Source organism: Mchenga conophoros, linkage group LG5 (genome assembly GCF_057382185.1).
Source record: "Mchenga conophoros isolate Kocher_MC1m ecotype Shallow Benthic linkage group LG5, M_conophoros_male_GT1.1, whole genome shotgun sequence".
NCBI classification, from domain to species: Eukaryota; Metazoa; Chordata; class Actinopteri; order Cichliformes; family Cichlidae; genus Mchenga; species Mchenga conophoros.
In genome coordinates, this window is record NC_140530.1 from 11053399 (window position 1) to 11079648 (window position 26250).

Genomic DNA, 26250 nt, shown 5'->3' on the forward strand with positions numbered 1-26250 from the left:
TATAACTGAAATAAAAGTATCATAACTTCTTTTCCTTGTAACTCAAAAAGAAAAAAATCCTACGGAAACTCTCGAGTCTGTGTCTCTCGTGGCTTATCAATAGGGCCACATTGCATCTCGGAGAGTGGCCATTTAGAATGGGCCATCCTCTATAGTCAGGAGCATTGTGCATGCCTCCAAGGGAGCATATTCCATTTGGCGCTCTGACAGCGTGGCCAAACAAGCTTGGAAGGTTTGTGGTGGCGTTTAGGCTAAAGCCCAGGGTGAAAATAGAGGAGCCCATACACCGGGGACTCAGAGTGCATATTTAATTTGTTTTGTGCTTATCAGCCCAGCAGGGGGAACAGGAGAAGAGGAAGCAAGGAGGGTGGGAGGGAGTGGAAGAGAGGAATCTGTTGGTTTGGATGCTGCTTTAATCCCACGATGATGAAGCCATTAAAATGAACAGCAGCTGGCAGACTCACACCATAAACAAGCTAACGCTTCACAAGAGGAAACACTGATTATCATGTGACATAAGAGCTTTCGCTGCATGTGCGTGTGTGACTACCTTCGTGTGCTCAGTAGCCAGATCAATCCCAGTAGACGGGGAACTGTATCCTATTGCACTGTAAAGTCTTCTTTCGGCTCTGCAGCTGTCACCAAGTTTCCTCCAGAGTTAGTTCAGAGGGGAGTTGTTTCAGATTGCAATATAATGAAGATCATTAGCCAAAGATTATTCCTACTGCTGCTTTAATTACAGTACTTATCTAATTGCTTATTAAGACCTAGATTTGGTGAATGCACAGAATCTAAATTGAATGGGTAAACACTTAATTGAACAAATCCATTAGTTTAAATAAAGAGTTTCATACGAGCAAGCGTTGGGAGGAATACGGGACTGCATTAACATAATGGAAGATATGATTCTCTATTAACCACATTTAAACAAATATGTCTCCTGGTTTATCTTTTTCTTTTCCCCTATGTTGTCTTTCTAATTCCCCCCCATTTGTTTTGCTTCCACTTTCAGTTCATGTTTTAATGTAATGAGCATTATTGGCTTGACCCTAAAAGCAGTTTGTTTTCATAATAACAATTATGTAAAATGCTAAAAGATTGATGATGGCTCCAGAATGTGCTTAAAATCTCACTAAATCAAGTTATTAACATTCATTAGCTGACTGCTTGAGGAGTATTAGCATAATGTTTCCTCTGCCATCCTCCCCTCCCTCGTGGTTCACGTGCTTCTTTCCTTCCTGGTCCCGCATAGTTTTCCGGGGAGGTTCCAGAGAACAAAGTAAACGTGGTGGTGACCAACCTGACAGTGGTGGACCGGGATCAGCCCCACAGTCCTAACTGGAATGCAGTCTATCGCATTGTCAGCGGAGACCCATCTGGACACTTCACCATCCGCACCAATCCCATCACAAATGAGGGCATGGTGACAGTGGTCAAGGTAAAAAATAAGCCTCCTTTCTCTGCACGCCGCCCTGATTGATGTGCCGAATGTTTGATAATTCTTCAAAACGGAGCCATACAGTCGTTCCCTTTATTATTCAGCTCCGCATCTTGTACCGTTCCACCTGCTGTGAAGTGCCAGATGCTGTGAAGTGCCAGACTGAGGACTATAGTTGCGCATTGTTTTTCGCTTAATTATATGTCATTTCTTAAATTGGTTAAAAATTAGAACTAATTTTGCAATCAGCCACGCTCATTTTCCCCCAATCGCTCATCATTAACTTTTCTGTATCGCTTTCTCCCTTCCGTCTCTCTCCCGTCTCTGTTTTTTTCTGTAGCCCGTGGATTTTGAGATGAATCGTGCCTTCATGCTAACTGTGGTCGTGTCCAACCAGGCCCACTTGGCCAGTGGCATCCAGTCCTCGCTTCAGTCCACAGCAGGTGTAACCATCTCTGTGCAGGATGTGAATGAGCCGCCTGTCTTCCCCGTCAACCCAAAAATGATTCGCTTTGAAGAAGGTGTGCCAGCAGGGACCACTCTTACCGTGTTTGCGGCTCAAGACCCGGACCACTTTATTCACCAGACTGTCAGGTATCGCACTTTAAAGAACATCGCTTTAGCTTAAAATGCTTAAATTATGTCAAATTCTGCACTGATGCCAATATTTAGTACTTGTTTATTTCTTTTGTTTTTATTGCTATTTATTCCCCCGGTTTTTAGCCCGTTACCACATCAACCTATGTATGAAAAAACACCGAAAAATTATTTGTTTAAGAATTTCATTAAACTCCATGCAGGATGTAAGAACTACAAAGTGGGACAAAATGGACTGGTGCTTTTGTATACCCTTTCTACTCACGTTGGGAACTCAGAGTTTTTTACTGTCTCATTCACCCAGTTGGACACACAATGCTTTTACCTACATCTGAGCACTAACACACACACACATGCACAAATACACTGCAATGGATGCATCAGGAAGCACCTCAGGATTCCACAGGTGCCCCAAAAAAAGTCCACATGCTGCTAAAATCCAGGATCAAAAACAGGTACTTTTAGGCTGACGCTCTTTCAACTGAGCTATTTTAGCTTGTGCGTCTTATTTGGCTGTAGACGGATGGAAAGTGTCTTGTAAGTTTATAAATCTGTGCTTGTGCATCTAAAACCCAATAAAATGCATTTTCCGACCTAACCACTATGAAGTTGCAAAAACAAACCGAAAAGAAAACTTTTCTATATAGTATATTCAAAGCCAGGGATATAAGCAGATTCAGAATATATGGAGTTGTGTCCAAGTCTTGTACAATAGACTGAGGGAGTACTTGATATTCATGTAAATCTCCAATATTTTGCCTACACTGTGTAGGTGTCTTCTCTGTCACCACTGTTTAATCAGAGCCGATCGCTTTCTTCACAGTTTATGCCTCTTCGGTGACATTCTCAACTGACCCCCCCACCCACATCCCAGTTACCTCCCTGTTGCCAGGCGACTGGTGTGAAGAGGTCATCCTATAATGAGTTGGACACTGTTTGTCTGCCCTGCTTAGATCCCTATCTTCCTCCTCATTGATCCCTCCCTCCATCCTTCCTAACTGGGATGACACACTGCGGGCATCATGCCATCCAGGCATTGACCCTATGTGACAGAAACTCCCACATGCTCACTAAGGTCCGGCAGCACTGTTCCACTCCATCGCCAGCTCCAACGAGAGAGATTGATTTTTCTTAATGTCAGTAAGACGGCCACTTCCACTGAGAAACCCAGTGGAAATGTTACTGAATTGATAGCGAGGGAGGTTGTGGGAGAAGTACACACACACACACACATATATATATATATATATTTTTTTTTTATATATATATATACACTGCACAGAAAAGTGAGCAATAGCCACATCTCAGGTTTCCTCTCCTAAAAAGACATGTCATGCAAACCAAGTGGGCTGAGCTGTTCTGCCCTTTTGCTCCTTTTTTTCTCTCATCCAGCCCTCCTTCCCGCTCCGACCGACCCTGTCGCTTTCTTCCCCGTCAGTCTGCGTGTCTGTTATTGATGGGAGCTCAGAGCTTCTGTCTTCTCCAAAGCCGCGTGCCAGCAGACACTCAGCTCACAACAGCCCCGTCTGCACTGCTGATGCTGCTGCTGCCGCCGCTGCTGTTTTATTCCTTTTGGGTGACCTCACTTGAACCCCCTGCACAATATGTACAAAAAAGAAAGAGAAATGCGCAAGAGCAGACACACAGCCACACGCTAAAGTACACAGGAGGAACCGCCAAGTATGACTGAAAGGCCTCTGTGTGAGCAGTGGTTGGGAGAGGAGCCAGATTGTGTGTTTTTTCAAATGTTTCTGAATGTTATGCCTTTTTCTCTCCTCACGGGAGGAAAGAAAAATGAAGATGATGTGAGGCCATGTCTGCTTGCCAGATGATGTTGTTTGATGTGCTTTAACTGGTAGCTAAACGCTAAATTAATGGGAGTGTGTTCTGGTATTTATTTTTGATTTTTAGATATTAGCCCTCACAGCTGAGAATATGTCCTTAAATCTTCACTTATAAATGTCTTAGTTTAAAGCTTGGTTCCAGGTTTAAAGGTGTATTTCATCAATTCATCTTATGCTGTCTAGAAAGTTAGGATCCTAACATTTTCATTCTGCAACAACGTGCATGACGTCTGAGACTAGATCCTCCATGCCTCTTAAATGCAAGCGCCGTGTGAGAGATTTTCTGAGCAAGCTGTTCCATGACAGCAATCCTGATAGCCATGTTTGGGATTTGGAAGATGTAGAGCTGCAAAAAGACTACTGTCAATGCCAGTCACAGATATGGATGGTATAAAAATCAGTTGTCATCTGCAGATGTCTTTCACATAACAAACAGAGGTAATATGACTCTTTCTGCTGCAGCAGCAGTGTGATGTGATCCTTATAAAATTGGGGAAAAGAAACAATCTTAACCGCCTTTTTGTTTAATTGGTATTAAGTAAAGCTATGTTAATACATTAGGGTTAAAGCTTAAGGCGTGATTCTTGTCAGAAGGAAAAAATCCAATGAAGTATAGTAAGATATTTCGCTCTGCCAGCTGGAGGTGACATCTTGTTGGCACAGGAAGGAGATGAGCGTGCCAGGCATCCTGCGCAAATACCATAATGTAACCTACGGGGCAACATCACACCTTGGCTAACACAGCATGACAATTTCTTTGACTAGAAATTCTGTTTATTTTCATTTGCTTGTTTGCTTTTCTCAAGGAAAAAATAAAAAAGCTGTTAAAAAGCATAATGATAATGAGTGCACCTGCCTGTCCTCCTGCTTATCTAATTTATCTGTTTCATATGTGTGCCAGCCCAGAACTGTGTGCATCTTTAGCTGTAGGTGGAGTTAGTTTTGTGGATGCCTGTGAGCCTCTGGCTAACTAGTGTCAGCTCTCAACAGACTTCTTTTAATTAAGCCCCCTTTCACCAACTAAGCTTATTCAGAAAAAAAAAAGCCTCTGATCTCTCTCACCGCCTCTTTTTTTCTTCCTGTGTCTCTCACACCAAATTCCTGTCATTATGCTGACGCGCATACACACACGTGTGCGTGCACACACACACATATTCACAGTACCAACTAGCGAGAGTTCTTCTTGTCCGGAGTTAACCATTTCTCATTAGACCTGAGGCACTTCCTGCGCTGTGCAGCTGTCACTTTCAGTTTTGTGGACGCTTCAACCCGTGACTCCGATGAGAGCTGCCGTGGCGTTTGTGTGGGTACTAAGAGCTGTGAAGTTGTTAAGAGTGCTGCTTGGCTGTTCCGCATATGGGTTTGGGTTTTCATCAGTCTTCATGCTAATGAGCTGCAGCTATGATTAGCTCGGTGAACATATGTTCCACTCTCCATGTCACTGTAATATTTTAAAGGTCCTTGGCTGGTTTTGCTTACTCGGGTAATGAACATTCAACCTGATAATGGGTACTTTGGATCAACAAAATAAAAGATTCAGAGCCGCTGGCATTCAAGTAACAGTTGGTATAAAAGTCATTATGTGGCTCTTGTATGTGCGTATTTATCTTTGGATTTAATGACATGTCTTTATTTTTCCATCTCTGTGCATGCAGGTACTCTAAGTTATCAGATCCAGCGAACTGGCTGAAGATTAACAGGACCAATGGTCAGATCACCACCATGGCCCTGCTTGACCGGGAGTCCATATATGTCAAGAACAATGTGTACGAGGCAACATTCCTGGCATTCGACAATGGTAAGTCTGGTAAGTCAGGCTGACTGTATCAGTTGTGATGATTTACAGTAGCATGTATGTAACAGTAGGTTGCAGTGGCATGTTTTAACCATCTTTTGCAATCTTATCCACCTCTTTGGTTCACATTCACATATTTCAGTAGCTGTTGGATGAATTCCCATGCAATTTGGCCAGAGAGTTCCTGAATTATAGGCTTAGATTTGGGGTTTTAACTGGAATATTTCAAAGAATTTTAAAAGGACGGAAATGAAATGTCAATATTATCAGGATGAACTGTTAGAGCTTTGGCCATTTCATAGTGTGATTTTTAGTCTTGCTTGTTTCCAGTGATCCCAATATCAAAAAGGTTTTATTATCACGCATCATCAACCCGAACAGGTCACAGCATAATCAAGTAATGTTTTCTCACACAGAGTTCTTCCTTCTTTGGCAGGGATCAGATATTATGACTGGGATTATTAGGATTAGACTTTAAGGTGCATCTGTATTATATTATACTGTGGCTTCCGGGAAGGTGTTTCTATTGACAAAACAGTTTAGGGTGATTGCAGAGTCTTAGCAGTGGCTTGCATAAAGCAGCTCTCAAATCAAGTCAAGTCGATTTTATTTGCATAGCCCAATATCACAGATTTGCCTCAGGACGCCCTCTGCTATTACACCGTGGATATGGTTAAGAAAAAGCAATCTAAATTAAACTTTGATAGGGAAAAAAATAAACAAATGGTGAGCACAGAATAGTGCACGGTACACAGTGAATTCTGAACATGTTGGGATGCTCTGTAAAATTGAAATAAAATCAGAATGCAGGGATTTGCAAATCTTATAAACCCATATTTTTTCATTGTAGCACATAAAAAGGATATCAGATTACTGCTGCATTAAAAATATTAACTCACCTTGAATTCAAAAACTTGCGACAGAGGATCAAAAGGCTGAATAAGTAGATGGTAGTAAGAGAAACAGATGGAGTAATGTTCTTCAGCTAATCAGGTTAACTGGCAACAGGTCAGTAACATGACTGAGGTTCGCCAATCTGCAAATTCTGGAACAGTTTCACAATAATGTTTCACAGTGTAAAATCCAAGACTTTGAATATCTCATCATTTACAATACATGCATGTAATATCATCAAGAGTCTGAGAATTTAGAGAAATCTCTGTGTGCAAATATCAGTATTGGATGTCAGTAATCTTTAGGTTGAATTTGAGATTTGTTACAACTGTGCAATTTTCCTAGCAAAATATGAAGAAACGAGGTTTGGCTCAAGATCTTTGCACCGTCATGTAGATGTGCATAGGGCATGGGGCGACGGGTGATTAAAAATGAGCAAACATCAAATGAAAGCTCCATGTAAACAAGCAAACTGTTGTGAATTTGCAGCACTGAAAATCATTAGAAGGAAGCTGTAAGGGTTAAATATGCCATATACGTGATACTTTCCAACCAGACGCTGTATGTAGTGCAGATAAATTGTGAATGATTCATACACTGCACTGTATAAAGTATCTAAAGCCGCAGTGACCTTCATGCTCATGTCTCTTATAGAAAAAAGGATCTGTCAGGGAAGGTTCTGTGTATCTGTTTCTGCTGCTGCAACAATGTATGAAGACAAAGAACTGAACCACTACAAATAGAGATGCTTGCCCTGGGTGTAAGTAGGAGGGACCCAGGTGTTTTTACTCTAGTGAGAAATGAGGGATTGGTTGCCCTGAAGCACACCAGCTTAAGCTCAAAGTGTTGACTGCCTACCGATTCTAGAGTCCAGTGTCAACAAGGGGATATATTCCACTTTGATTGAAATTCTCTTTACTTATTCTCCTCAAGCGAAGCGTAAGAAGCAACAAAGCACCCAGCCAATCATAACAGACAAGACGGTCGATAAGCCTTGGGGCCCGGAGCAACAGACCTTTACATAGTTGATGCACCAAGTTACTGTCTGACAGTGGGAAAAAAAGTTAAAATACAGCACTGATGAACTGCTGGGGTAAACTCTTTCTATGCAGCACTGCTTTAGTCATTTAGTTCAGTTCGCTGAAAGTCTGAGAAGGAAGCTGTCGATTGAATACCAAGGCCACAACAAATTACTGTTTGTTTAACAGAGCGTCGCATGTGGTTCCTTCATCTGTAGTTTGGGGGTTGCACTGCTATGGAGAATTGCATTACTAAATTACATTCATTGGCCTCTTCATTAGGTACACCATGCTAGTAGCCAGTTGGAACTTCTTTTGCCGACACAACCGTTTTAATCTATTTAGCATCCATGATGTAAAGTCCCCGTTCCATCAGATTCCATAGGGGAACTGTTGGACTGAGGTCTGGTGACTGTGGAGGCCATTTGAGTACAATGACCTTCTGCTGCTGTAGCCCATCTGCTTCCAGGTTCAACGTGGTGTTCTGCATGCCTTGGTTGTGATTAGGCTTTTTCAGCCCATTCTCTGTAAACCCTAGAAATGGTTGTGCAGTATAATCCCAGGAGATCAGCACGTTCTGAAACTCTCAACCCAGCCTGCTTAAATTACCTTTCCTCCTCATTCTGATGCTTCAGCAGGCCGTCTTGACCATGTCCACATGTCCAAACGCAATGCTGCCCTGTGTAAGCATCGTTTTTAATCTGTTGCCACAGTTGCCGTACATACAGTCTGAGAGTTAACACCGTGCACATTAGAGTTCAACCTCATTACACACATTTTCACTCTTTTGAAGTTGCTCTAGCTTGAGACGGACCGCAGCACAACTTCAAAATCAATCTGACTTTTTGACAGCAAGCAGTACACTTGGAAAAACAATGAGGTGCTCGTTCCCAGCACCATGTTGTACAAAATCAAGTGAAACAGTGGCAAAAAAAAAAAAGTATATTTCTAAGTCAGGAAGACAGCAGTACTGTAATCAAACCACATTGAAGGTTTTTTTTTTTTTTGCGCTGTTAACAATGCAATAAACATCAAAAACATTTCTTCTAACCTTATTCCGTTCTGTTCTGGTCTGGCAAGCAGAAGAAGTTATTATGAGCTTGTACTTCTGGATGCAGTGAAGGGGTTAGCATTTGAGTTGTTTCCCAGTAGGCTTTCCAGAGTGCAGATAACAGCAATCTTTATGTGAGCGCTTTCCCCACCAATGTGAGTCTCGCCTCGGCTTTTCTCTGAAATACAAGGACTAAAACATTTATATGTCCTTTCATTTGCTGTTTGGTGTTCGGTGCTCCACTACAGATGTATACAGCATTGTCCCTCCACGTTCACCCACTTGTAAACAAAACGTCTTGTTTTTTTCCTTCTGTTGATTCTTTGGCGCCCATCTCATTTTCTCAGTTCCACACCTGAATCAGCTCGAAAAATGAGGCAAAAATGGAACGAATGTTTTGCCGTCTTCTGTAGCGTTCTCGTCAAACTGCCTTTTTTGGGGGGCTTTGTTCTCTTTCTCCAATCATTTCATCTTCACTGCTCTGCCTCACTACTATGTTGTTATCTCACCATCTCCTCCTTTGATCTCTCTGTCTTCTCTCTTTCTTCTTGCCTCCCCTCAGGTTCGCCCCAAGCCAGCGGGACAGGAACCCTCCAGATCTACTTGATCGACGTAAACGACAACGCGCCCGTGCTGATACCCCGGGAGGCACAAATGTGCGAACGAGCACGCCCCAACTCTAGGATCAACATCACAGCTTCCGATGCTGATGCCGACCCCAACATAGGGCCGTTTGTCTTTGAGCTGCCTTCTTTTCCTGCAAGCGTTCGACGAAACTGGACCATTTCCAGGCTGAGCGGTATTAGTCATTATACACTGTGTTTAATAAAGTTTGGTCTCGCGAACTGGACCCTTGTGAGGTTCATTTTTAAGTGCTGTGGGGAAATGACACATCATCATTCTGAATGAAACCATAAACCTCTCAGCAGAATAACTGGCAGCATTAATCGGGGGGATCGCTATCAGCTATGAGAGAAGTCCAAGTTTAACAAAATGTCTCACGAAGCTCACAGTGAGAGATGTGGGTGCCATCCGCTGTTGACGTACGATCTATTGTTTGTGACAAATGAGATCCATTCATCTCTCTGTCCCCCGAGCATCCAATCTGTCACCTAATCCACCCAGATGGATGTATCACAGCAGTTGTCTTGAGGACAAATCTGATCACATACCTGGATTCTTTCCCCGCTGAGGCTCTCGTCTTAGCTTGACTGAGTGATAAATGCTGTAGGTTATACAGCTGTACATTTCAGTTTTATGTACAGTCATGTGGAAAAGAAAGCTTTCACAGGATTTGTTGCACTCCTGTGAAAAAAACATAGATGTTTCAGTACTTTGTAGCATCGCCTTTAGCAAAAATACCTTAAAGTAATCGTTTTCTGTATGACTTTATTAGTCTCAGTCATCAAGGAGGAACTGTGGCCCAGTGTACTTTACATCGTTGGTTCAGTTCATTGAGGTTTGGGGGAATTTATTTAGCTCTCCTAAGATTCCATATTCAGGTTGAAGGTGGACTTTGGCCCATTGCAGCAGCCTAAAATACTTTGGTATACAGAGGCATTCATGGTTGATTCAGTGGCTTCAAGGTGCCCAGGCTGCAGAACAGCACAAATCATCACCCCACCACCACCGTGCTTGAGAGTACGACAGCATTAGGTGTTTGTGCTGCACTGTGCATTATGGTCAAATATCTCCAGTCATGTAGTTTATTCAGTTTATTAAACCTAAGTTGTGCTGCCATGTTCTCCTAAGAACCCTTCCAAACAATCCACACTTGTTTATTTTTAATTATACTGTTATTACATTTGACATGCTAACTCTTGCTCTGCAGGTGACTATGCTCAGCTGCGGCTTAGGATTCCCTACCTGGAAGCAAGTGTGTACGAGATTCCCATAATTGTGTCAGACTCGGGAAACCCTCCACTGTCCAACCGCTCTGTAATCAGGGTCAAAGTGTGTCCGTGTGATGATAATGGGGACTGTAGTGCCACGGGAGCCGTGGCAGCTGCTGGCCTTGGCACTGGGGCCATCATTGCCATACTCATCTGCATCATCATACTACTCAGTGAGTACAACAAATACTGTCTGATCTTTGAGAGCTGCATGGTTTTAACAAAAATCAACGTTAATTATTGGCAAACAGTTGCTGTTCTTCGTTTTAAAATAATCTTTTTTTATTGTAGGCATGGTTCTGCTGTTTGTGGTGTGGATGAAGCGCAGGGAAAAGGAGCGGCAAGCGAAGCCCCTGCTGATTGACCCTGAGGATGACGTCAGGGACAACATCCTCAAGTATGATGAAGAGGGAGGAGGAGAGGAGGACCAGGTACTGTGAAACATGAATTTTCAGCTTTTTGTTTAGTGATGGTGTTTACTGACTTAAAATCCTCTGAAATGTATTGTTATATTATCTGACTTTACACATGGGAAATTTCTTTGGTCTCTACAGTGCATTGACAAGTAACAAGTGAAACAAGCTCTAGACCTGTTCATGCATGTGCAGAAGCCCTTAGACATTACACTAAGGAGGTGCATATGTCCACTGCAGTCAGATCAGACATTAAACAGTGTTTAACCTGCCAGCTCCACAGTACAAAGACTGTGTGATGTCCAGTTGCATCTGTTTGAGAACAGCGTAGATAATTGTCCAGTGGATTCACAGCAACTGAGTGTACATCCTGTGTCCTGCCTTATTGATTAAATCATTAATAGCGTTGTCTAGCAAATGTCAGAAAACAGGGAAAGGCAGTCACAATTACAACACACAGCTGAATATTTACCACAGATTCAGAATATTCATGTTATTTCAGCATGACTGGGCAATAAAATATTCTGTGAAATCATGCATTCATGCATAAGAAAGATAAGCATTCATACTTGAGGTTAAACCCTGCAAACATTTGGCATTTTTTCCAGTAAAACATTTGCAAGAATAATTAAGTTGTGGTTTTCATGAAAATATAAGTAATAATATTTACAATCAGAGGTCTCTATGTTGCTGTTCTATTTCGCCACCCAACATTCACCTCTCTTCAAAGAGAGCAAAATGAAACCTAGAAACCAAATACTTCAGCAGGGTTAGACAAATAAACGGACACAACAACAGGCAACAACAGTGATCCAAAAAAAACAAAAAGTCAAAATTAAATAGAAATTAAAAACTCATCAGAAAATACAAAACTATACTAACTCTGCACTAAGCTGTGGCGGACACCAGTGTGCCGAGCCAGAAACATGCAGGAAGAAGGAACATGCCTCCACCAATGCCCGAGGCCCCACCGAGACCCAGCAGATGCCAGATAGCCCATCCCAGTCCCACTCAGGCAGCACGGACAGCCAGGAGGAGGAGTCCACAGCTCTTCAGGAGCTGGGAGACAGCAAATAGACCAAAAGCCCAGGAATGACACCAGCCGGCACAGTGAGGGTGCCAGGGCACACACAGGAAAGCCTAACCACACAGAGCGCCTACCCAACCACCCACACCTACAACCCCTCCACTCCTCGACAGAGCAGAACACTGCCATGAAGCTCCTGGCACACAATCTTTGAGCTGACTATAATGACAAGGAAGTTAATGACACAGCAGAGCATTTTTTAAGTATACTTAAAAAATGCTCTGCTGTGTCATTAACTTCCTTGCCCAGATAGCAAGGAGACATTGAACAGATGTTGATTTTCCATCTGAACCATCAGAATCGTCAGGATTGAAATGTCAACACAAAACCAATGTTGAAACAACATTGAAATACTGATGAAACCTGACACTGACATTGAAATAACATTGATTCACTGTTGTTCTGTCATCGTTGATTGTTGATCTATTTATAGTTGACAAGGTGACAACAATCACGTTGAAAAACCATCGATTTATGGTTGAGCGGGAAATTAAAGCTGCTACCACTTGGACTATTCCGCAGCACCCCTATCACATTGGTACATCCCTCCAGGTAACCATTGTCTTGTACAGTAGAGCGGGACATTAGATTTACTCTCAGCGGAATTGACCGGAGAAGGTATCAGTTCATGCACTGCACTGGCCTGCACCACGATTAGTATAAGGTAAGAATGAATGACTTTTGTTCTATTCGTTATTTCCACGGTTGCATTTGAATAACAGTAAAAAAAAACAAACAAACTTGTTAATGTAAAGTTTCGGATAAAATGTGGGAGCCCGAAATTGTGTCTACTTTCATCTTACAATCCGGCAACAAATAAATTGCACTGCAAACAAAGTCTATCAACAAAGAAAACATTTTCGTTTCATACTTTTCCGTTATATTCCCTTACAAAGCTAGCTTTAACGCTTCGAGGGTTCCTTTGTTCTTGCCGTCGCCTCGGCGCTTGACCCAGACTTTCGCTCTGTAGTTGCTTTTTAGCATAGTACTACAAAAAATTGTAAATCTGTGATATATGATTGATAAACGTAAAGGTAACTGTATGTGTTCAATGACTTTGTTACTTTTAATGATTGGTGAGCACCCGCTTCGATTCGCACTCAATTCAAACTTTACGCTGCACGCTCACCTAACTTGCGTTTGCACCTTTTGTCCGCACGTAAACTGCGTTTAGCATGTGTGGACGAGGAAGACGGAGAAAATGCAGCGTCAAAGGTGTGCGCCTATTTTGACGCCACACTGTGCGCCAAGTTTTTGTCTCGGTGCCATGAATTCCTACAATGGCAGACTTAGACAAAATACTGTTAATTTTATTATCTTCAGTGTTTAAATGCTTACATATACGGGTTTGCTTGTAATTGTTGCCTATATACATTTTAAGCTATTATTTATTATTTAGTTCAATCAATAGATCCAAGTTTTGTAGTGACTATGAAATATATTGTAATTATCTGTTTCCTGTTTATCCTAGACAGGGCAAAAAAGGACTCCAAATTAAAAAAAAGATAAAAATGAAAGACTGGTGCATTGTGCAGTTTAGCACTGGTGGTACAGAAATAGTCCCTAGATCATGGATAAATGGGGAGAAATTGTCATGGCCTCCATATCCTCCGTGAGACACATTCAGGATCCACGACGCAGTAAAGAGGAGAGTTCATCCTGGTGCAACATGGCTCACCTATGCACCAGTCCGACTTCTAATAAGCCATGGTGGGTATCATCTGGATTGGTATTGTATAAATGTAACAATAACAAGTTTTTCGTGTCCTAATTTATGTCTGGCCATACATTGTGTTTGTACTTCCAGACACATTTCACGAAGCAGAACGCAGTCTTCAGAAATATCTAAGTGAACACTGTGATATGTCTGACCTTCAGTCCGAAGCTGAAACTCAGACCAGTCATAAAAGAAAGCACAAGTAAAACTTTTTTTTATTTCACAAACATATCTTTGATTGCTAAGAATTTATGATCTTGTCTTTTATACATATCTGTGGTGCTTGCATACTGCAATATCACCACATAATATAGTCCAAAAAGTGGAAGCTTGTAAACTTTTTATAAATGCAAAGCCGTGTACACTTGTGCACTTCAAAAATTCCTTGTATACTGTACCTTCTTGCACATCTCCGTTTCCTGTGTGTGTTGTTATAAATCAAACTGTAACTTTAGGAAAAAATATTCCAAAAGCACATTTGTAATTACTTATGACCATTTTCAACTTTTTTTCTTTAGACCAAATCCCCTGTACACAGAGGATGAGCAGCCCACAAAAAAATGGTTTCCCCAGGCCCCTCGAGTGAAAATACCAGGTAATAAAATACTGTCTAGTGTCTTTGTACATATCTGTGTGTGACACAAGGAAACTTTTGATAAGTTGTCTGTATTCTTAAATACTTAAAAAAAATTATCTTTTTCTGTCAGACCTGACGAGAGCTGTTAACGAACTCCGTGAGGAGGTCAGAGCCATCCGCAATACCGGCTGCAATGAATCGGTAGATGCTGGGGTACTGCCTCTGGATTTGCCCTTGCACAACATTGAGGAGCTAAACAATGCAGAGGCAGCTCTTCAATCACAAGAGGCAAATAAGGCAATGGTAAGTATATAAAGGTTATGTACACTTTGTAACTATAAAGTGTAATAGCTGTCAGATGTGATTTAAATACATAACAACGGCCTGTTGATTAAACACACAAGCACTTGCATACACATTTAAGACATGAGACACGCTAATTCCATCTCTTAAAATGTGTCTATAGGTGAGACGCTTTGCCTTGATTGGAGCCTGACGCAGCAGTTAGGGGCAAACTCTATGTCTGAGTTTGTCTTTGCACAAGCAGTGCAGAAATGGCTCCGATACGCCCCCGATCGTTTGGGTAGTGCAGGACGCACATCATGCAAAAAATTACAAACTTCTGTGAATCATGTAAACGTAAATAGGAAACTGTCTTTTAATAAAGCATTTAGCAAACGAAACATGCCTATTGACCTTTTTTTGTTTATTTTTTTTCTCTGTTACATCACATGCAATGCTTTCTTATTTTAGGATATTAATATTGACATGATACATTGTGAGACATTTGGGTTTTTTTTATAAAGGGTGTCCAATTTAAGGAATAAGTACAATTATGTGTTTAGGTGGTTGAAGTATTGATGGAAACATGCAGTAGTTTAGTATTGGTTAAAATACCTATAAAGAAAGGTAGATTTCCAGTCATGATTTAACTGTTGTTTTAATAAAAAGCAACTGTGCGAAAGAGGTGGAAAATCAACACCATAGCTCAACAGTGTTTCAATATCAGAATCTGACATTGTTTCAATGTCAGCAGTATTAGAAAATATAACGTTGAATCAACGTCAGGTTTCAACATTGATTCAACATCAAAACCTGACGTTGTTTCAACGTTAAAAAAGGGTGCAAGAGTGACGTTAGGTCAACGTCACACTTCAACGTTGATTCAACGACACAGCCTGATATTGACTCAACATTGTTTCAATGTTTCCTTGCTATCTATATGCACCTCTGCATTCGATGTCATTGCCCTGTAACTCACATGGTCACTGTCTCTTTGCTGTGGTTCCTAAACACTTCCACTTTGCAATAACACTATTTACAGTTAATGATGAAATATCTGAGAGGGAAGAAGTTTTACAAATCGACTTGTTGTACTACGGCTCAAAATCTCATATCCCAATGTAAGAATTCTATCGTCCTGATAACGATATAAATCACAAAATGTAACATTTTCTGTAAATTCTGTGAATCTCGGGCAGCTCGACTGCACGTCATGTAGCTGGAGTCGAGTGTTTTAACCGATGCATGAAACGATACATTTTTAGACATAAATTGTAACGGCCGCCGTTTTCTTTGTGAGTATTTATTACACGGCGTGCTGCGGGGAAAAGCCTGTTCTAATGTTTGAGTCTAAAGTTTATTTTTTAGCACCTGGCGGCTCTTTTCTACTTCTCATCCGTAAATAATCTGCTCTTTCACGTGATTCAGTTTATTTTGAAAGGTCTCAACAGGATCTTGAGCTTTATTGTGAAAGGTTTATGTGGAACATAAACAAGCGGACACGCGAAGGTGTTACCGTCGCTGTTGCTAACGACAACGCATAAAAACAGGCGCTTGTCCGTCTGTAGTGTGGTTATATTACATATAAGAGAAAGAGAGCACTTTAAGAAATTAATACAGCCACTACAGTGACCATCAAAACGATGAAAAAATATTGCCGTAAACAGTTTATTTTGCAACACCTCGAAACAAACGATAGCGTAAAATGAAACGATAGATATATATCCGATATATATCATTATATCAAACAGCCCTATGTTGTACCGTACTCGAGTTCATTGAGATCTTTAGCACATGATGTAACCTTATTAGTAATTCAGCCTCTGACAGCATCAAGTAGATTGCAACATGCAAAAGCCACTGACTAATATGTGCTGAGGAAAAATAAAAATATTGTTGATGCGCTTTTTTTTTTTAGCACAACTTTAGCATTTCCTGACAAAAACTGAAAGCAAGACTTCTTTGCTTTTTTAAGGTCTTCAAGTGGGTCATTCTTTGATCTAAAAGAAAAATCAATAAAGTCAGAGGCCGCAGAAGATTAGCTAGCACAACAGTAAAATTAGAGGATAAGAGGATAAACTTTATGGAGAATAAATACACTTTTCCAAATGTGAGTCACGCTTTCAGTCTGTCCTTCCACTTATGACACTCTTTTCTTTTTGCCCATAAACACCTACTCCACACCATTATCTCAGATCAGATTTTCATTTTTTAATTAAAAAAATCTTTCGACAATGAAGCCTTTGATTAATTCATAAATATATTATGAAGTATGCCTTTTTTTAACATGCTTTTTTACTAAGCTCAGCTATCTTGTCCCACACCTGTGTGAGACTTCTGAAGGCAACACAGGGAGCTTATCAGCCAGTCATATTCATATTTATAGCTCTGAATTACTTATTTCTTAACAAAAAACTTGAAAATGTCAGAGCTGTAAACGTATTTGTAATAATCACAGGACATTCATCGGCTGTGCGTCATTTAGTTTTCCAGTTCATCATCAATGAAATGAGCATAAACTGGAACTACAAGTTTACAGTGTGCTCAGATTACTAAGCACATGAATTCAGCAAAGGGAGTTATTGTGTTTCTCATAAAGCCAAAGGAACAGATATTACCTACATTATCAACTACATGATGAGGGAGCGGACGACACACTGGGGAACACGCTTTAACAAAGAAATGTGATAGTAGCACATAAAGCAGTATACAGTATATCGCCATGAATAGCTCTAGGGGGCTACATCTATGAATAGTTGCTAGCGTTAATGCTACTTGTTCCATTTAAGCAGATTTTGGACAGAATCTGTGTGTGCTGTTCTGCTGTTCTCGTTGACAATGGAAGTTCACAGCTGGATCCAAAAAAAGAAACGGAAACAGCTCCGGGGAAAATGCTCACATTCAAAAGTCACTCTCTGATGGGCGTCTGACGCCATACCGCATCATTTCTGATCAGTGTGAAGCATGTACTGGCTCTTAAAACAGTACAGTATGACATTCAATATGCAGTAAAAGTACAGAATTACTTTGGAGTCTGGATTTGCACAGCTTGAGTCTGCCGAGCTGCAGGTTTAGAAAAGAGCTTAAACATTAGAAAGCCCAGTAGCACAGTTTCACAGCGGATCAGCTCTCACTGATGTAAAATGAGTGTACATCAAAGTCTTGGCAAAGAGACCTGCCCAACAACTACATTCCAAGTTGTACAATGAGCCTGTTCCCAATAAAAAATGTGCAGTATTACATGAGCTTGCAGTTAGAAAGCAGGTTATTATGATGATTATTCTAATCCTCACCCGTTTTCCCCCGTGGATTTTATGCAGGACTACGACTTGAGCCAGCTGCAGCAGCCGGAGTCTCTGGACCACATCATCAACAAGCCGACAGGGGTGCGCAGGGTGGATGAGAGGCCTGTGATTGCTGAGTCGCAGTACCCTGTCAGACCCAGTTTGCCCCACCCTGGAGACATAGGCGACTTCATAAATGATGTATGTCCAAGTTTAAAAACCTTTTTTCTGAAGCTCTGGTGTCGTGTTCTCATAGCCGCCTGTGTTTATTTTGGAATTAACAATGCCTCGTTGATGTGTTATAAAAGGGTTTACACATCAGTGGTTTTGAAGTTTGAAACATAATCTTTTTAATGGCCAACAATAGTTCATTACATATTATTGGTTTACATGTGTACTTGATTGTACTGGCATCGTCAGGGGCACCGCCAAACGTGCTTGCTCTCAGTGTATAGCATTCAGGCTGTGATGCAACATTAAAGTGTTCATGGGCGAATGAGCCAGATGAGATTTTATTTTTCATTTTATTGCACCTTTTACGGTCTAGCACACTTAACCTGTTGCTATGTGAAAAACGAGCTCCTCCATTATATTTCTGATGAGCAGCAGTTATTGGCCTAAGCCCAGTTTTACTAATTGAGCAGATAAAGAGGAGGTGCTCAGAGTGGGAGTTCAGCCTTTCTTGTCTTTGTGCCTCCAGGGTCTGAGGGCAGCAGACAACGACCCCACCGCTCCTCCCTACGACTCCCTGCTGGTGTTTGACTACGAGGGCAGTGGTTCCACCGCTGGTTCTGTCAGCTCGCTCAACTCCACCAGCTCAGGGGACCAGGACTACGACTACCTCAACGACTGGGGCCCCCGCTTTAAGAAGCTAGCTGACCTCTACGGAGGAGGGGACGATGACTGAGAGCGGCGCCGCGGGGCTGGGTGGGGTTGCAGATGGGAGAGGCGGGACCGGCTGGATGGACGTTGCTGTAAAAGCAGCAAGGAGTGGCCAACTACACGACGCAGGCTCCGTGTGAGGAATGGACCCATACATGGGCTGCATCCGTTTGCTCACAGCAACCAGGCCCGCAAACATGAATTCCGCTGCAACGCAACTGTATTCTGGCTTTATATATAAAAACTTTTTTTTTTGTTGTGGCAAATTTGTAGTGTGATGTTTCGTTTTTCATTTTAATTTTCTTTTGTTTATCTCTCACTGCGCTGGATCCGGATGTCCCAAGGCGGTCATGAGAGACAGGAGCAGTGAATTTGTGCTTGGATTCATTGTTAAAAAGAAACAATGTCTCTCGCTTTAGTTTCACGCTGAAGAGTATGTTTTTGGGGAAGACGCTCTCTGACTCTCTCTTTAACTCTGTCAACTTGAATTTCCTTAGAACAGAAGCACTGTCATTTTATAAAGTGCCTTTTGTGGTGTGTTTTTTGTATCAGACTCCTGCTATCTCAGGATCGGTTGCCGTTCGTGCAGTACAGTGGAGACACTTCCCCCATTTCCCGTCGACCACCCCCCAACCCCACCCCAAACCTGCGCTCCTCAAACCGGCCCTGCCTGTCAATCTCCTCTCCTTTTTCACAGTGGTGCACATGAAACAACCCCAGCCGCCAGTCCCAGGAGGGAAGGACACAGCCAGGGCATACCATCGGATATCGTAACCCAACAAATTATGGCCTGAAGGAACCCACTAAGAGTCGCTAGAGGGAAGAGCACCCTCTTTTCCAAAGGTCTCCGCTGAAGTCCAACTTTCACATTGTCAACACAACTGCAGCGCCCGACGCTGACTTTGTGTGAGACCATTTTTAAACATGTGGGGGGGGTTTCTAATTTAGTGGAGAATGCCTGCCTTTCCTCTGTGGACACACAAGTTTCAGAGCCTATATGTTGAGACACTTGCCTGCCCTGTATGGTTTTGTGTTGCTTTCTCCACAGTGTAAAGCTTACGTAGGCATGATCTGATTAATCAGTGTAAGAACAAGAAACTTGAAATGACTTGGAACAAAGGTGTCTGAGGAAGATTGTTGGTTTGTTTTGGGGGGGGGGTTGTTTGTTGTTTTTTTTTTGGGGGGGGGGGGGGGGGGGTCGCCTTGAACATTCCCGTTTTTTATAGCCCAACAAATGTATTAAAAGGTGCATGATTTTTTTTTCTCCAAATGTTTTACTCCAAGCACTTGTTACTCTGTGGTGAGAATGTGAAAATAGTCTGCAGAAGCTATATGAATATACTCTGTAAAAAGACACTGAGAAAATAAAAATACTGTAAGATACATATTTTTGAAGTATTGACATAAAAGTTGCTGCTCTCTCTCTCTCTGTGGCTCTACGGTGAGCTTAAGGGATTTTTTGGCCCATTCGTTTTTAATATGTGGGTATTTATGTTTTATTTTTTTTGTCTTCTGTTGAAGCATATAATTGTTTTTTTTTTAAGATGCCTGCTTATACTTTTTTTTAATTCCATAAAATACTTTGATCTATACTTTTTTTCTTTTTCTTTCTAGTGTATGAAGACATGCTCTTTCCATTTCAGTCTGTATTGTCTGTGACAGACGTGTTCCTTTTGTTGGCTTCTGGCCTTGGGACACTGGAACGTTCATTAGCCACGTCTGCTGATAGTTGTTCAATTAATCAGTGTGCTGCAATTCTTTTATTCATTCATCTAGATACTGAATGTGCGCTTCAGAAAATAAACAACACATGTTTTGAAAGCGTGCCATCATTTTTTTTGGAGGTAAATAAGGCATCTTATTTAGGACGGGTGTCAACAGTGGGAATAAAAAAACTCCCTTTTACCAGGAAGTATCTCTGGCAGAACCAGGCTCAGAGAGGGGCAGCCATCTGTCGTTACCAGGATATTTAAATTTCAGTGGCAGCCAATCAGAAGAAAGTTGTGCATTCCCTTAGAGAAGAGGAACTAAAATGGTTTTAGACCGACCCTGTGGTGAGCGGCTGCACCACTCTCACCTACTTTATTAGACTCCAAGAATAAAGACATGCAGCTGTAAATGAGCATGATAGTTCTCCTTTCAAGTCAGTATTGGTACGACTTTATTTCTAAAGTGCTCTGTAAATATTGGATTTTTAGATTTCTGCCATAAGACCCTATGACAGTACCAAAAACAGCACTGTGGCAGAAAGCAATGCACCAGTGCACCCATGCCTACTGACCGCTGATGTTGATGTTGCGCTGAAAGCAGCACACATTGGTTTTTCATCAGGATTGTCTTTTTTTACTATGATTTAAAATATGAAAGGACTCTTCTAGCTTTAAGTTCACTGCTTTTCCACCTTGATTTGCATTTGAATCGACTGGTTTGTATCTGCACTCGGAATTGTTACACCTACTTCATTTTTCACTGTGGAATAATGTATTTTTAAGTGTTAGCGTCATGAAACCAGCCTCCCCGGGGGATTATGCAGTTAATCTTTGACCTTATTGCTTGGATATGGCTTCATTTTCTAATAAAAAAAGAAAAGAAACATACCCACTATACATGTTATTGCATCATAGAGGAAGGATTGTTAGAGCAGTGTGTGGGGTCAGGAAGTATATTTGTGTCCATTCCTGTGATTTCAATTAGTCAGCTGAAGCGCCAAAAAGCCCACTGGGGACTTAAAGGGATTTAATCCTCTCTGGCTGTGTGTCTATCAATTAGCCACACCATTAATCCCCACGGCGTAATCTCATTAGATAGAGCGCCTTTAATGAGACACCCAGAGAGAACTCAGAGAGCCAGGCAAAAAGAGAGAGCGAGAAAAATGAGGTGGTGGCAAGATGCAGGTAGGCCGTGTTGAGAGGTGATTAGTAGGATGGAGGAGAAGGTCAGCAGAGGAAGTGAGATTCAAGTAAGAACAATGCATAACATTAAGAAAATTGTTAGGGAAAAAAAGATTAAATATGATGGTGTTAAAAAGAGTGATGCTTCATGGCCCGCTGTGGCCAGAAATTAGAGGGCTGGGCAATGAGGAGGTGAAGAAGACAGGTAGAGGTGAGCAGAGCTGATGGAACACGCTGAACTAGTTAATGAGAGGTGCTTTGATTCCCTGAGTATCCCAGTAATGAGAACATAAAACTAAGTTAACCTTTTTCTGTAGTACAATAATGAAATCCTCTATGAACCCAGCAGGGTTGTGGACCTGTGTGCATAAGAGAGCCATCAACAGTGGGCTCTGCTGCCCTGACATAATAATCAAATTGTTAAACAGTCCTGTTGGTCCTAGCCAGGTGGCAGAAAGGATGATTAACTTCAGGGGAGAGATCTTTGATGGGCTTAGAAGAAGTTCACTAGGTTTGCTTGTGGCCAAAGTGCAGCGTGAAAGAAGAAAGCAAACTCCCGTTTATCACCCCCACCCCCTTGATAAATGGCATATATAGACTGAGAGCTTTGCTGCTGGCTTGCTGCCGGTGCCTTGTGTGTTGTAAATAAAGTTCTCTTCTTCAAACATGTCCAAGCCTGGCTCTTTTCATTTCCTCTCCATACAGCTAGTGAGTCTCTTGGGCAGGTGCTGAGAACAGTCCAATCTTAAAAACATGACCGGATGTTGGTTCTGTTGCCGGCTGCGTGATCAACTGTTCACAGTTAAGTGTTAATGTTGTTATTCAGCACAAGTACCACGCAGGACGGGCAGGCTCTGTTGGCTGAGCTTCTGCTGACACCACTCTGAGCCTGCTGCTATTTCAGGACTCTGTCTAAAATGAGATCAAAGCAGCAGAATAAATTTGATGTTTCTGCTTAAGTGGGGGAGAAAATACCTACAACCAGTCACGTAGGATACGGATGACTGATCCAGTGTAGACGCTGTACAATTACCAAGACATGGTTCCCTCAGCAATCAGGCTTCAAACAGTGCACTTTGAAACAGCATTTGAAAACAGTATTTCTCAGCATGTCTTATAAATAAAAGAAACATTTTAATCTTAAAATATATCTTAGAGTGCTACAGAGTAACTATGTGCACTGACTCCCTTTATAAGCCCACATTTTAGAGGTATATACCGCGCTTCATTACATTTATACGACAACTAGTTACTCATTAGCATTTTACTTCTTATCCATGGGCTATTTAAGCAGAATGAACTAAGAGGGTGCGTTGTGATGAATTATGATAACCCTCAAAACTCATAAATGCTAATTTGAAAGACTGTGGTACAATAATCTTCACAGCAGGCACTTCAATTTATCCAAATATTAAAAGTACCTCTGAGAAATAAAGGCTATGTTGTATACAAGTAGTCCGGACCCTGGGGGGACAAACAGGTGCTTGAAAGATGAATCTGTTCACCGTGAAGCTGGCCGCTTTGGATTTGAATGAAATGTCAAATGTGACAAATAGTATTTGTATTGTGAGTCATTTTGAAAGATATTCATGTACCCAAAAGATTAACTGTAATCAGACTGGTGATCCTTTTAATGTAGTATCATTCATTATGACAAATACTATAAAATGATTATTCTATTCTATTATTTTGTACAGAAATCACAATTTATAAAGTAGCTAGTAATGAATATAGTAAACTGGAAGTACAATACCTCCCTTTTAGATGTATTAAGAGCTCTGAATACATCTAAAAGTACATCCAGTTTAATATATTTATTAGTAGGTACTTTGTAAAGTGGGATTTATGTACACAAAATATACATTCAATGGCCACTTCATTAGTTACACCTTACTAAAACAGGGCTGGACCCCTTTTGCTTTCAAACGTGTGGCCTTCTGCTACAGCAGCCCCATCAGCTTCGAGTGCTGGTGTGGTGCTTTTCAGAGATGCTCTTGATTGTCACTTAAATCCCCTTTCTTCCCCATTCTGATGCTGGGTTTGACCTCCATCAGGTCACCATGGCCATATCAACATGTGCAAATGCACTGAGCTGCCATGTGATTGGCTCATTTTCATTAGCAAACATGTAGCTGATGAAGTAGCCACTGTTCTTGAATTAAGTCAGTTATTCAATTAGTCAACTGACAGTGGATTTGTTATTATTTTTGATAAGTGTTTGGAACACTTGAGACTCATGAATCTCAGAATTTGATTTTACAAGCTAAGCAGTCATTTAATCCACAGTGAAACTAACCATTAGTTGCACTTGGTTACCAAATAGTTCCAAATGAGCTCCTCCTCAAACAGCAACAGCATTAACAATAATTAAACAACAATAAAAGAGTCACAGGACACTTTGTTCTGCATTCAGCACTTTTGCTTTTAATTCATGTATATTTTTGTCGAAGGACTTTGCTGATGATAGAGCTAATTAATTAATTAAGTAAAGGGTGTGAATAGTTTCTCCACCACAGGTTTCTGAGTGCTAACATGCCGGCCTAGCATTACAGAACCAGTCATGGACGCAGACTTCCGGTTGTGTTGGGCTCGTACTTGGGGATTGTTTTTTAACTCTCTCAAGGCAGGCGTTGCAGATTTGCAACAGTTAAAAGCTAACAACCTGATTAACCCACATACATGTTTTATGAGTTTATGAGTTATGAAGTACCACTGCAGGTATTCTTTTGAGCATTAGCAACAAAAACTTAATTTGAGCCTGAGAGGGTTAACAAAATGACCTCACAGCAACAAAAAGGTTCAGTTGCTGTGATTCCAGTGCCGAAAGAAGACATACTTGGGATCCTTGGATAAACTTTGCAGCAACACACTTGTACTGCAGTAAGATTCTCGGATGTACTTAAATATTTACACACAAAGCTCTGCTTAGTTGTCACAGTGAGTAGGCTCCTAATCAGCAGGAAAAACAAAACATCCGATGAATGACTTCTGTGGCTCTGAAGGGAGTTACAAAGTTAACGTGGTTTGGGCTTGAGACTTAAATTATTTAACAGAAAGTCTGTATTACACCTAACTAGGTGTTGCTTGATGGAAGGAATATAACATGTGTTGTGGAAGTTTTCCATTTAAATAAAGCCTGCAGACGAGCGGTAGCTAACATTCTTTAATCAAAAAACAAAGAACTGAAAACTAAGCTTGTGGATAGCCTGCATGACCGCGGGGCAGACGGGCAGCAGAGTCTCACTGAGCCTAGCATGGCTCTCAGTTAAATACCTTCTCCAGGAACAAAAGGCAGTACACAGCTGTTTCACACCTTAAGGTTCACACTCCCTTGCTACCTCCCAGAGTCCTCAAAGAGACAAAAGTTTCTTCCTGTGGAGTGGTCTGCTTCCCCCAACTTCCTTACTAGACCCCCACCATTTGTCTTAATGTATGAGTGTGAGACTTGTTAAAATCCAGTGGCACCAAGGCATTATACAATAAAATAATGTGATTAATACATAAGTAAAAGAAATTCCTATACACATGACTTAGGACTGAAATGCATTTTGAGAATCCAAGGTGTTTGGAGCTGAATAAAAACATTTTCTAACATTTTTTAATAGCTGAAATTACTGTCCGAACACATTCCCAATGATAAGCACGAACAGTATGATATAATATAATCTCTTGAATGAATCATGGGATACGGTTTGTTGCTAACAGCTGTACAAGAACATACAAGAACGTGCTGCTACTGATGCTCAGCAGCTCTGCACAGGCCAGCGTCTCTGTGTGATTACATGCTAGAGTGCAGTGGGAAATCCGAGCTGCATCCTCAAGCCGAACAGCTGTTCCAATCAAGTGGATGTAATTCTTCACCTCAGCCACAGGTTAAGTGCCTTCCCCAGGACTCTGGCTACATCTCTAAATGGTACGGGACGATTCCTTTGCAGCCAAGTCAGTCTCTGGTGTCCTTCAGGGTACAATCAAGCTTACATTCCCATCTGCCCCTCCATTTCCCCCTGTCAGCATCACTTGAGGAACACCAGAGCTTACTATGAATAATGCATGTATAGCACCATCATTAGTGTGAATAAATAATTGATCACAATACATGTGGAACATAGTTTATCTTGTAGATACAACAATAACAAAATAATTTTACTACCACTTCAGGTCTTATGTGTAGACTACTTACACTATGTATAGGGCATCATTTGTGCATGTTTCATGGTGAAGTCTACCCAAAGAAAAAACCTCTGTACAATTCAGTCATGCCTCTGAATCTTTAACAGGGCTTAAAGGTGAGTGCTTGTGCCTATAATTGACTGGTGGTCATTTATATATATTTTAATATTTGATTTCTGTTTTATATTTGCAGAGCCTCCGATTAATGTGCACTAATCCACTGCTTCCCATCATGATTTACAATTTAATATCTCAAAATTGTTTGTTTGTTTGTTTGTTTGTTTGTTTGTTTGGGGTTTTTTTTTTGGGGGGGGGGGGGGGGGGCATTAAGATATTAATCCGCAAAGTTGAATATACAGCCAAACTAATGATAGTCACATCAGCCTCTTATTACTTTATATCTAGTGCAAATAAGTA

The 26250-nt window shown here is 41.3% G+C and overlaps 2 protein-coding genes across 4 annotated transcripts in view; both read left to right on the top strand.

Moving 5' to 3' along the window:
* cdh4 (cadherin 4, type 1, R-cadherin (retinal)) overlaps positions 1-19907 on the top strand; it is a 224005-nt gene extending 204098 nt beyond the window's left edge. For 2 of the 3 annotated variants that reach the window (XM_085273228.1, XM_085273226.1), the window contains 8 exons: positions 1253-1438; positions 1779-2032; positions 5535-5686; positions 9201-9437; positions 10470-10703; positions 10822-10961; positions 17927-18091; positions 18591-19907. In XM_085273228.1, coding sequence (XP_085129354.1) covers positions 1253-1438; positions 1779-2032; positions 5535-5686; positions 9201-9437; positions 10470-10703; positions 10822-10961; positions 17927-18091; positions 18591-18797 — 1575 coding nt within the window. In that variant the 3' untranslated portion in view covers positions 18798-19907. The remainder of the gene's footprint in view (positions 1-1252; positions 1439-1778; positions 2033-5534; positions 5687-9200; positions 9438-10469; positions 10704-10821; positions 10962-17926; positions 18092-18590) is intronic. The other variant, XM_085273227.1, reaches the window with a different exon arrangement.
* Positions 12284-18066, top strand: LOC146573812 (uncharacterized). Its single transcript, XM_085273229.1, has 5 exons — positions 12284-13740; positions 13838-13949; positions 14266-14342; positions 14455-14627; positions 14791-18066. Exons 2-5 carry the CDS (start codon positions 13894-13896, stop codon positions 14818-14820), a joined length of 336 nt encoding a protein of 111 aa, XP_085129355.1. The 5' UTR covers positions 12284-13740; positions 13838-13893; the 3' UTR covers positions 14821-18066.
* Positions 19908-26250: the final 6343 nt, after the last annotated feature.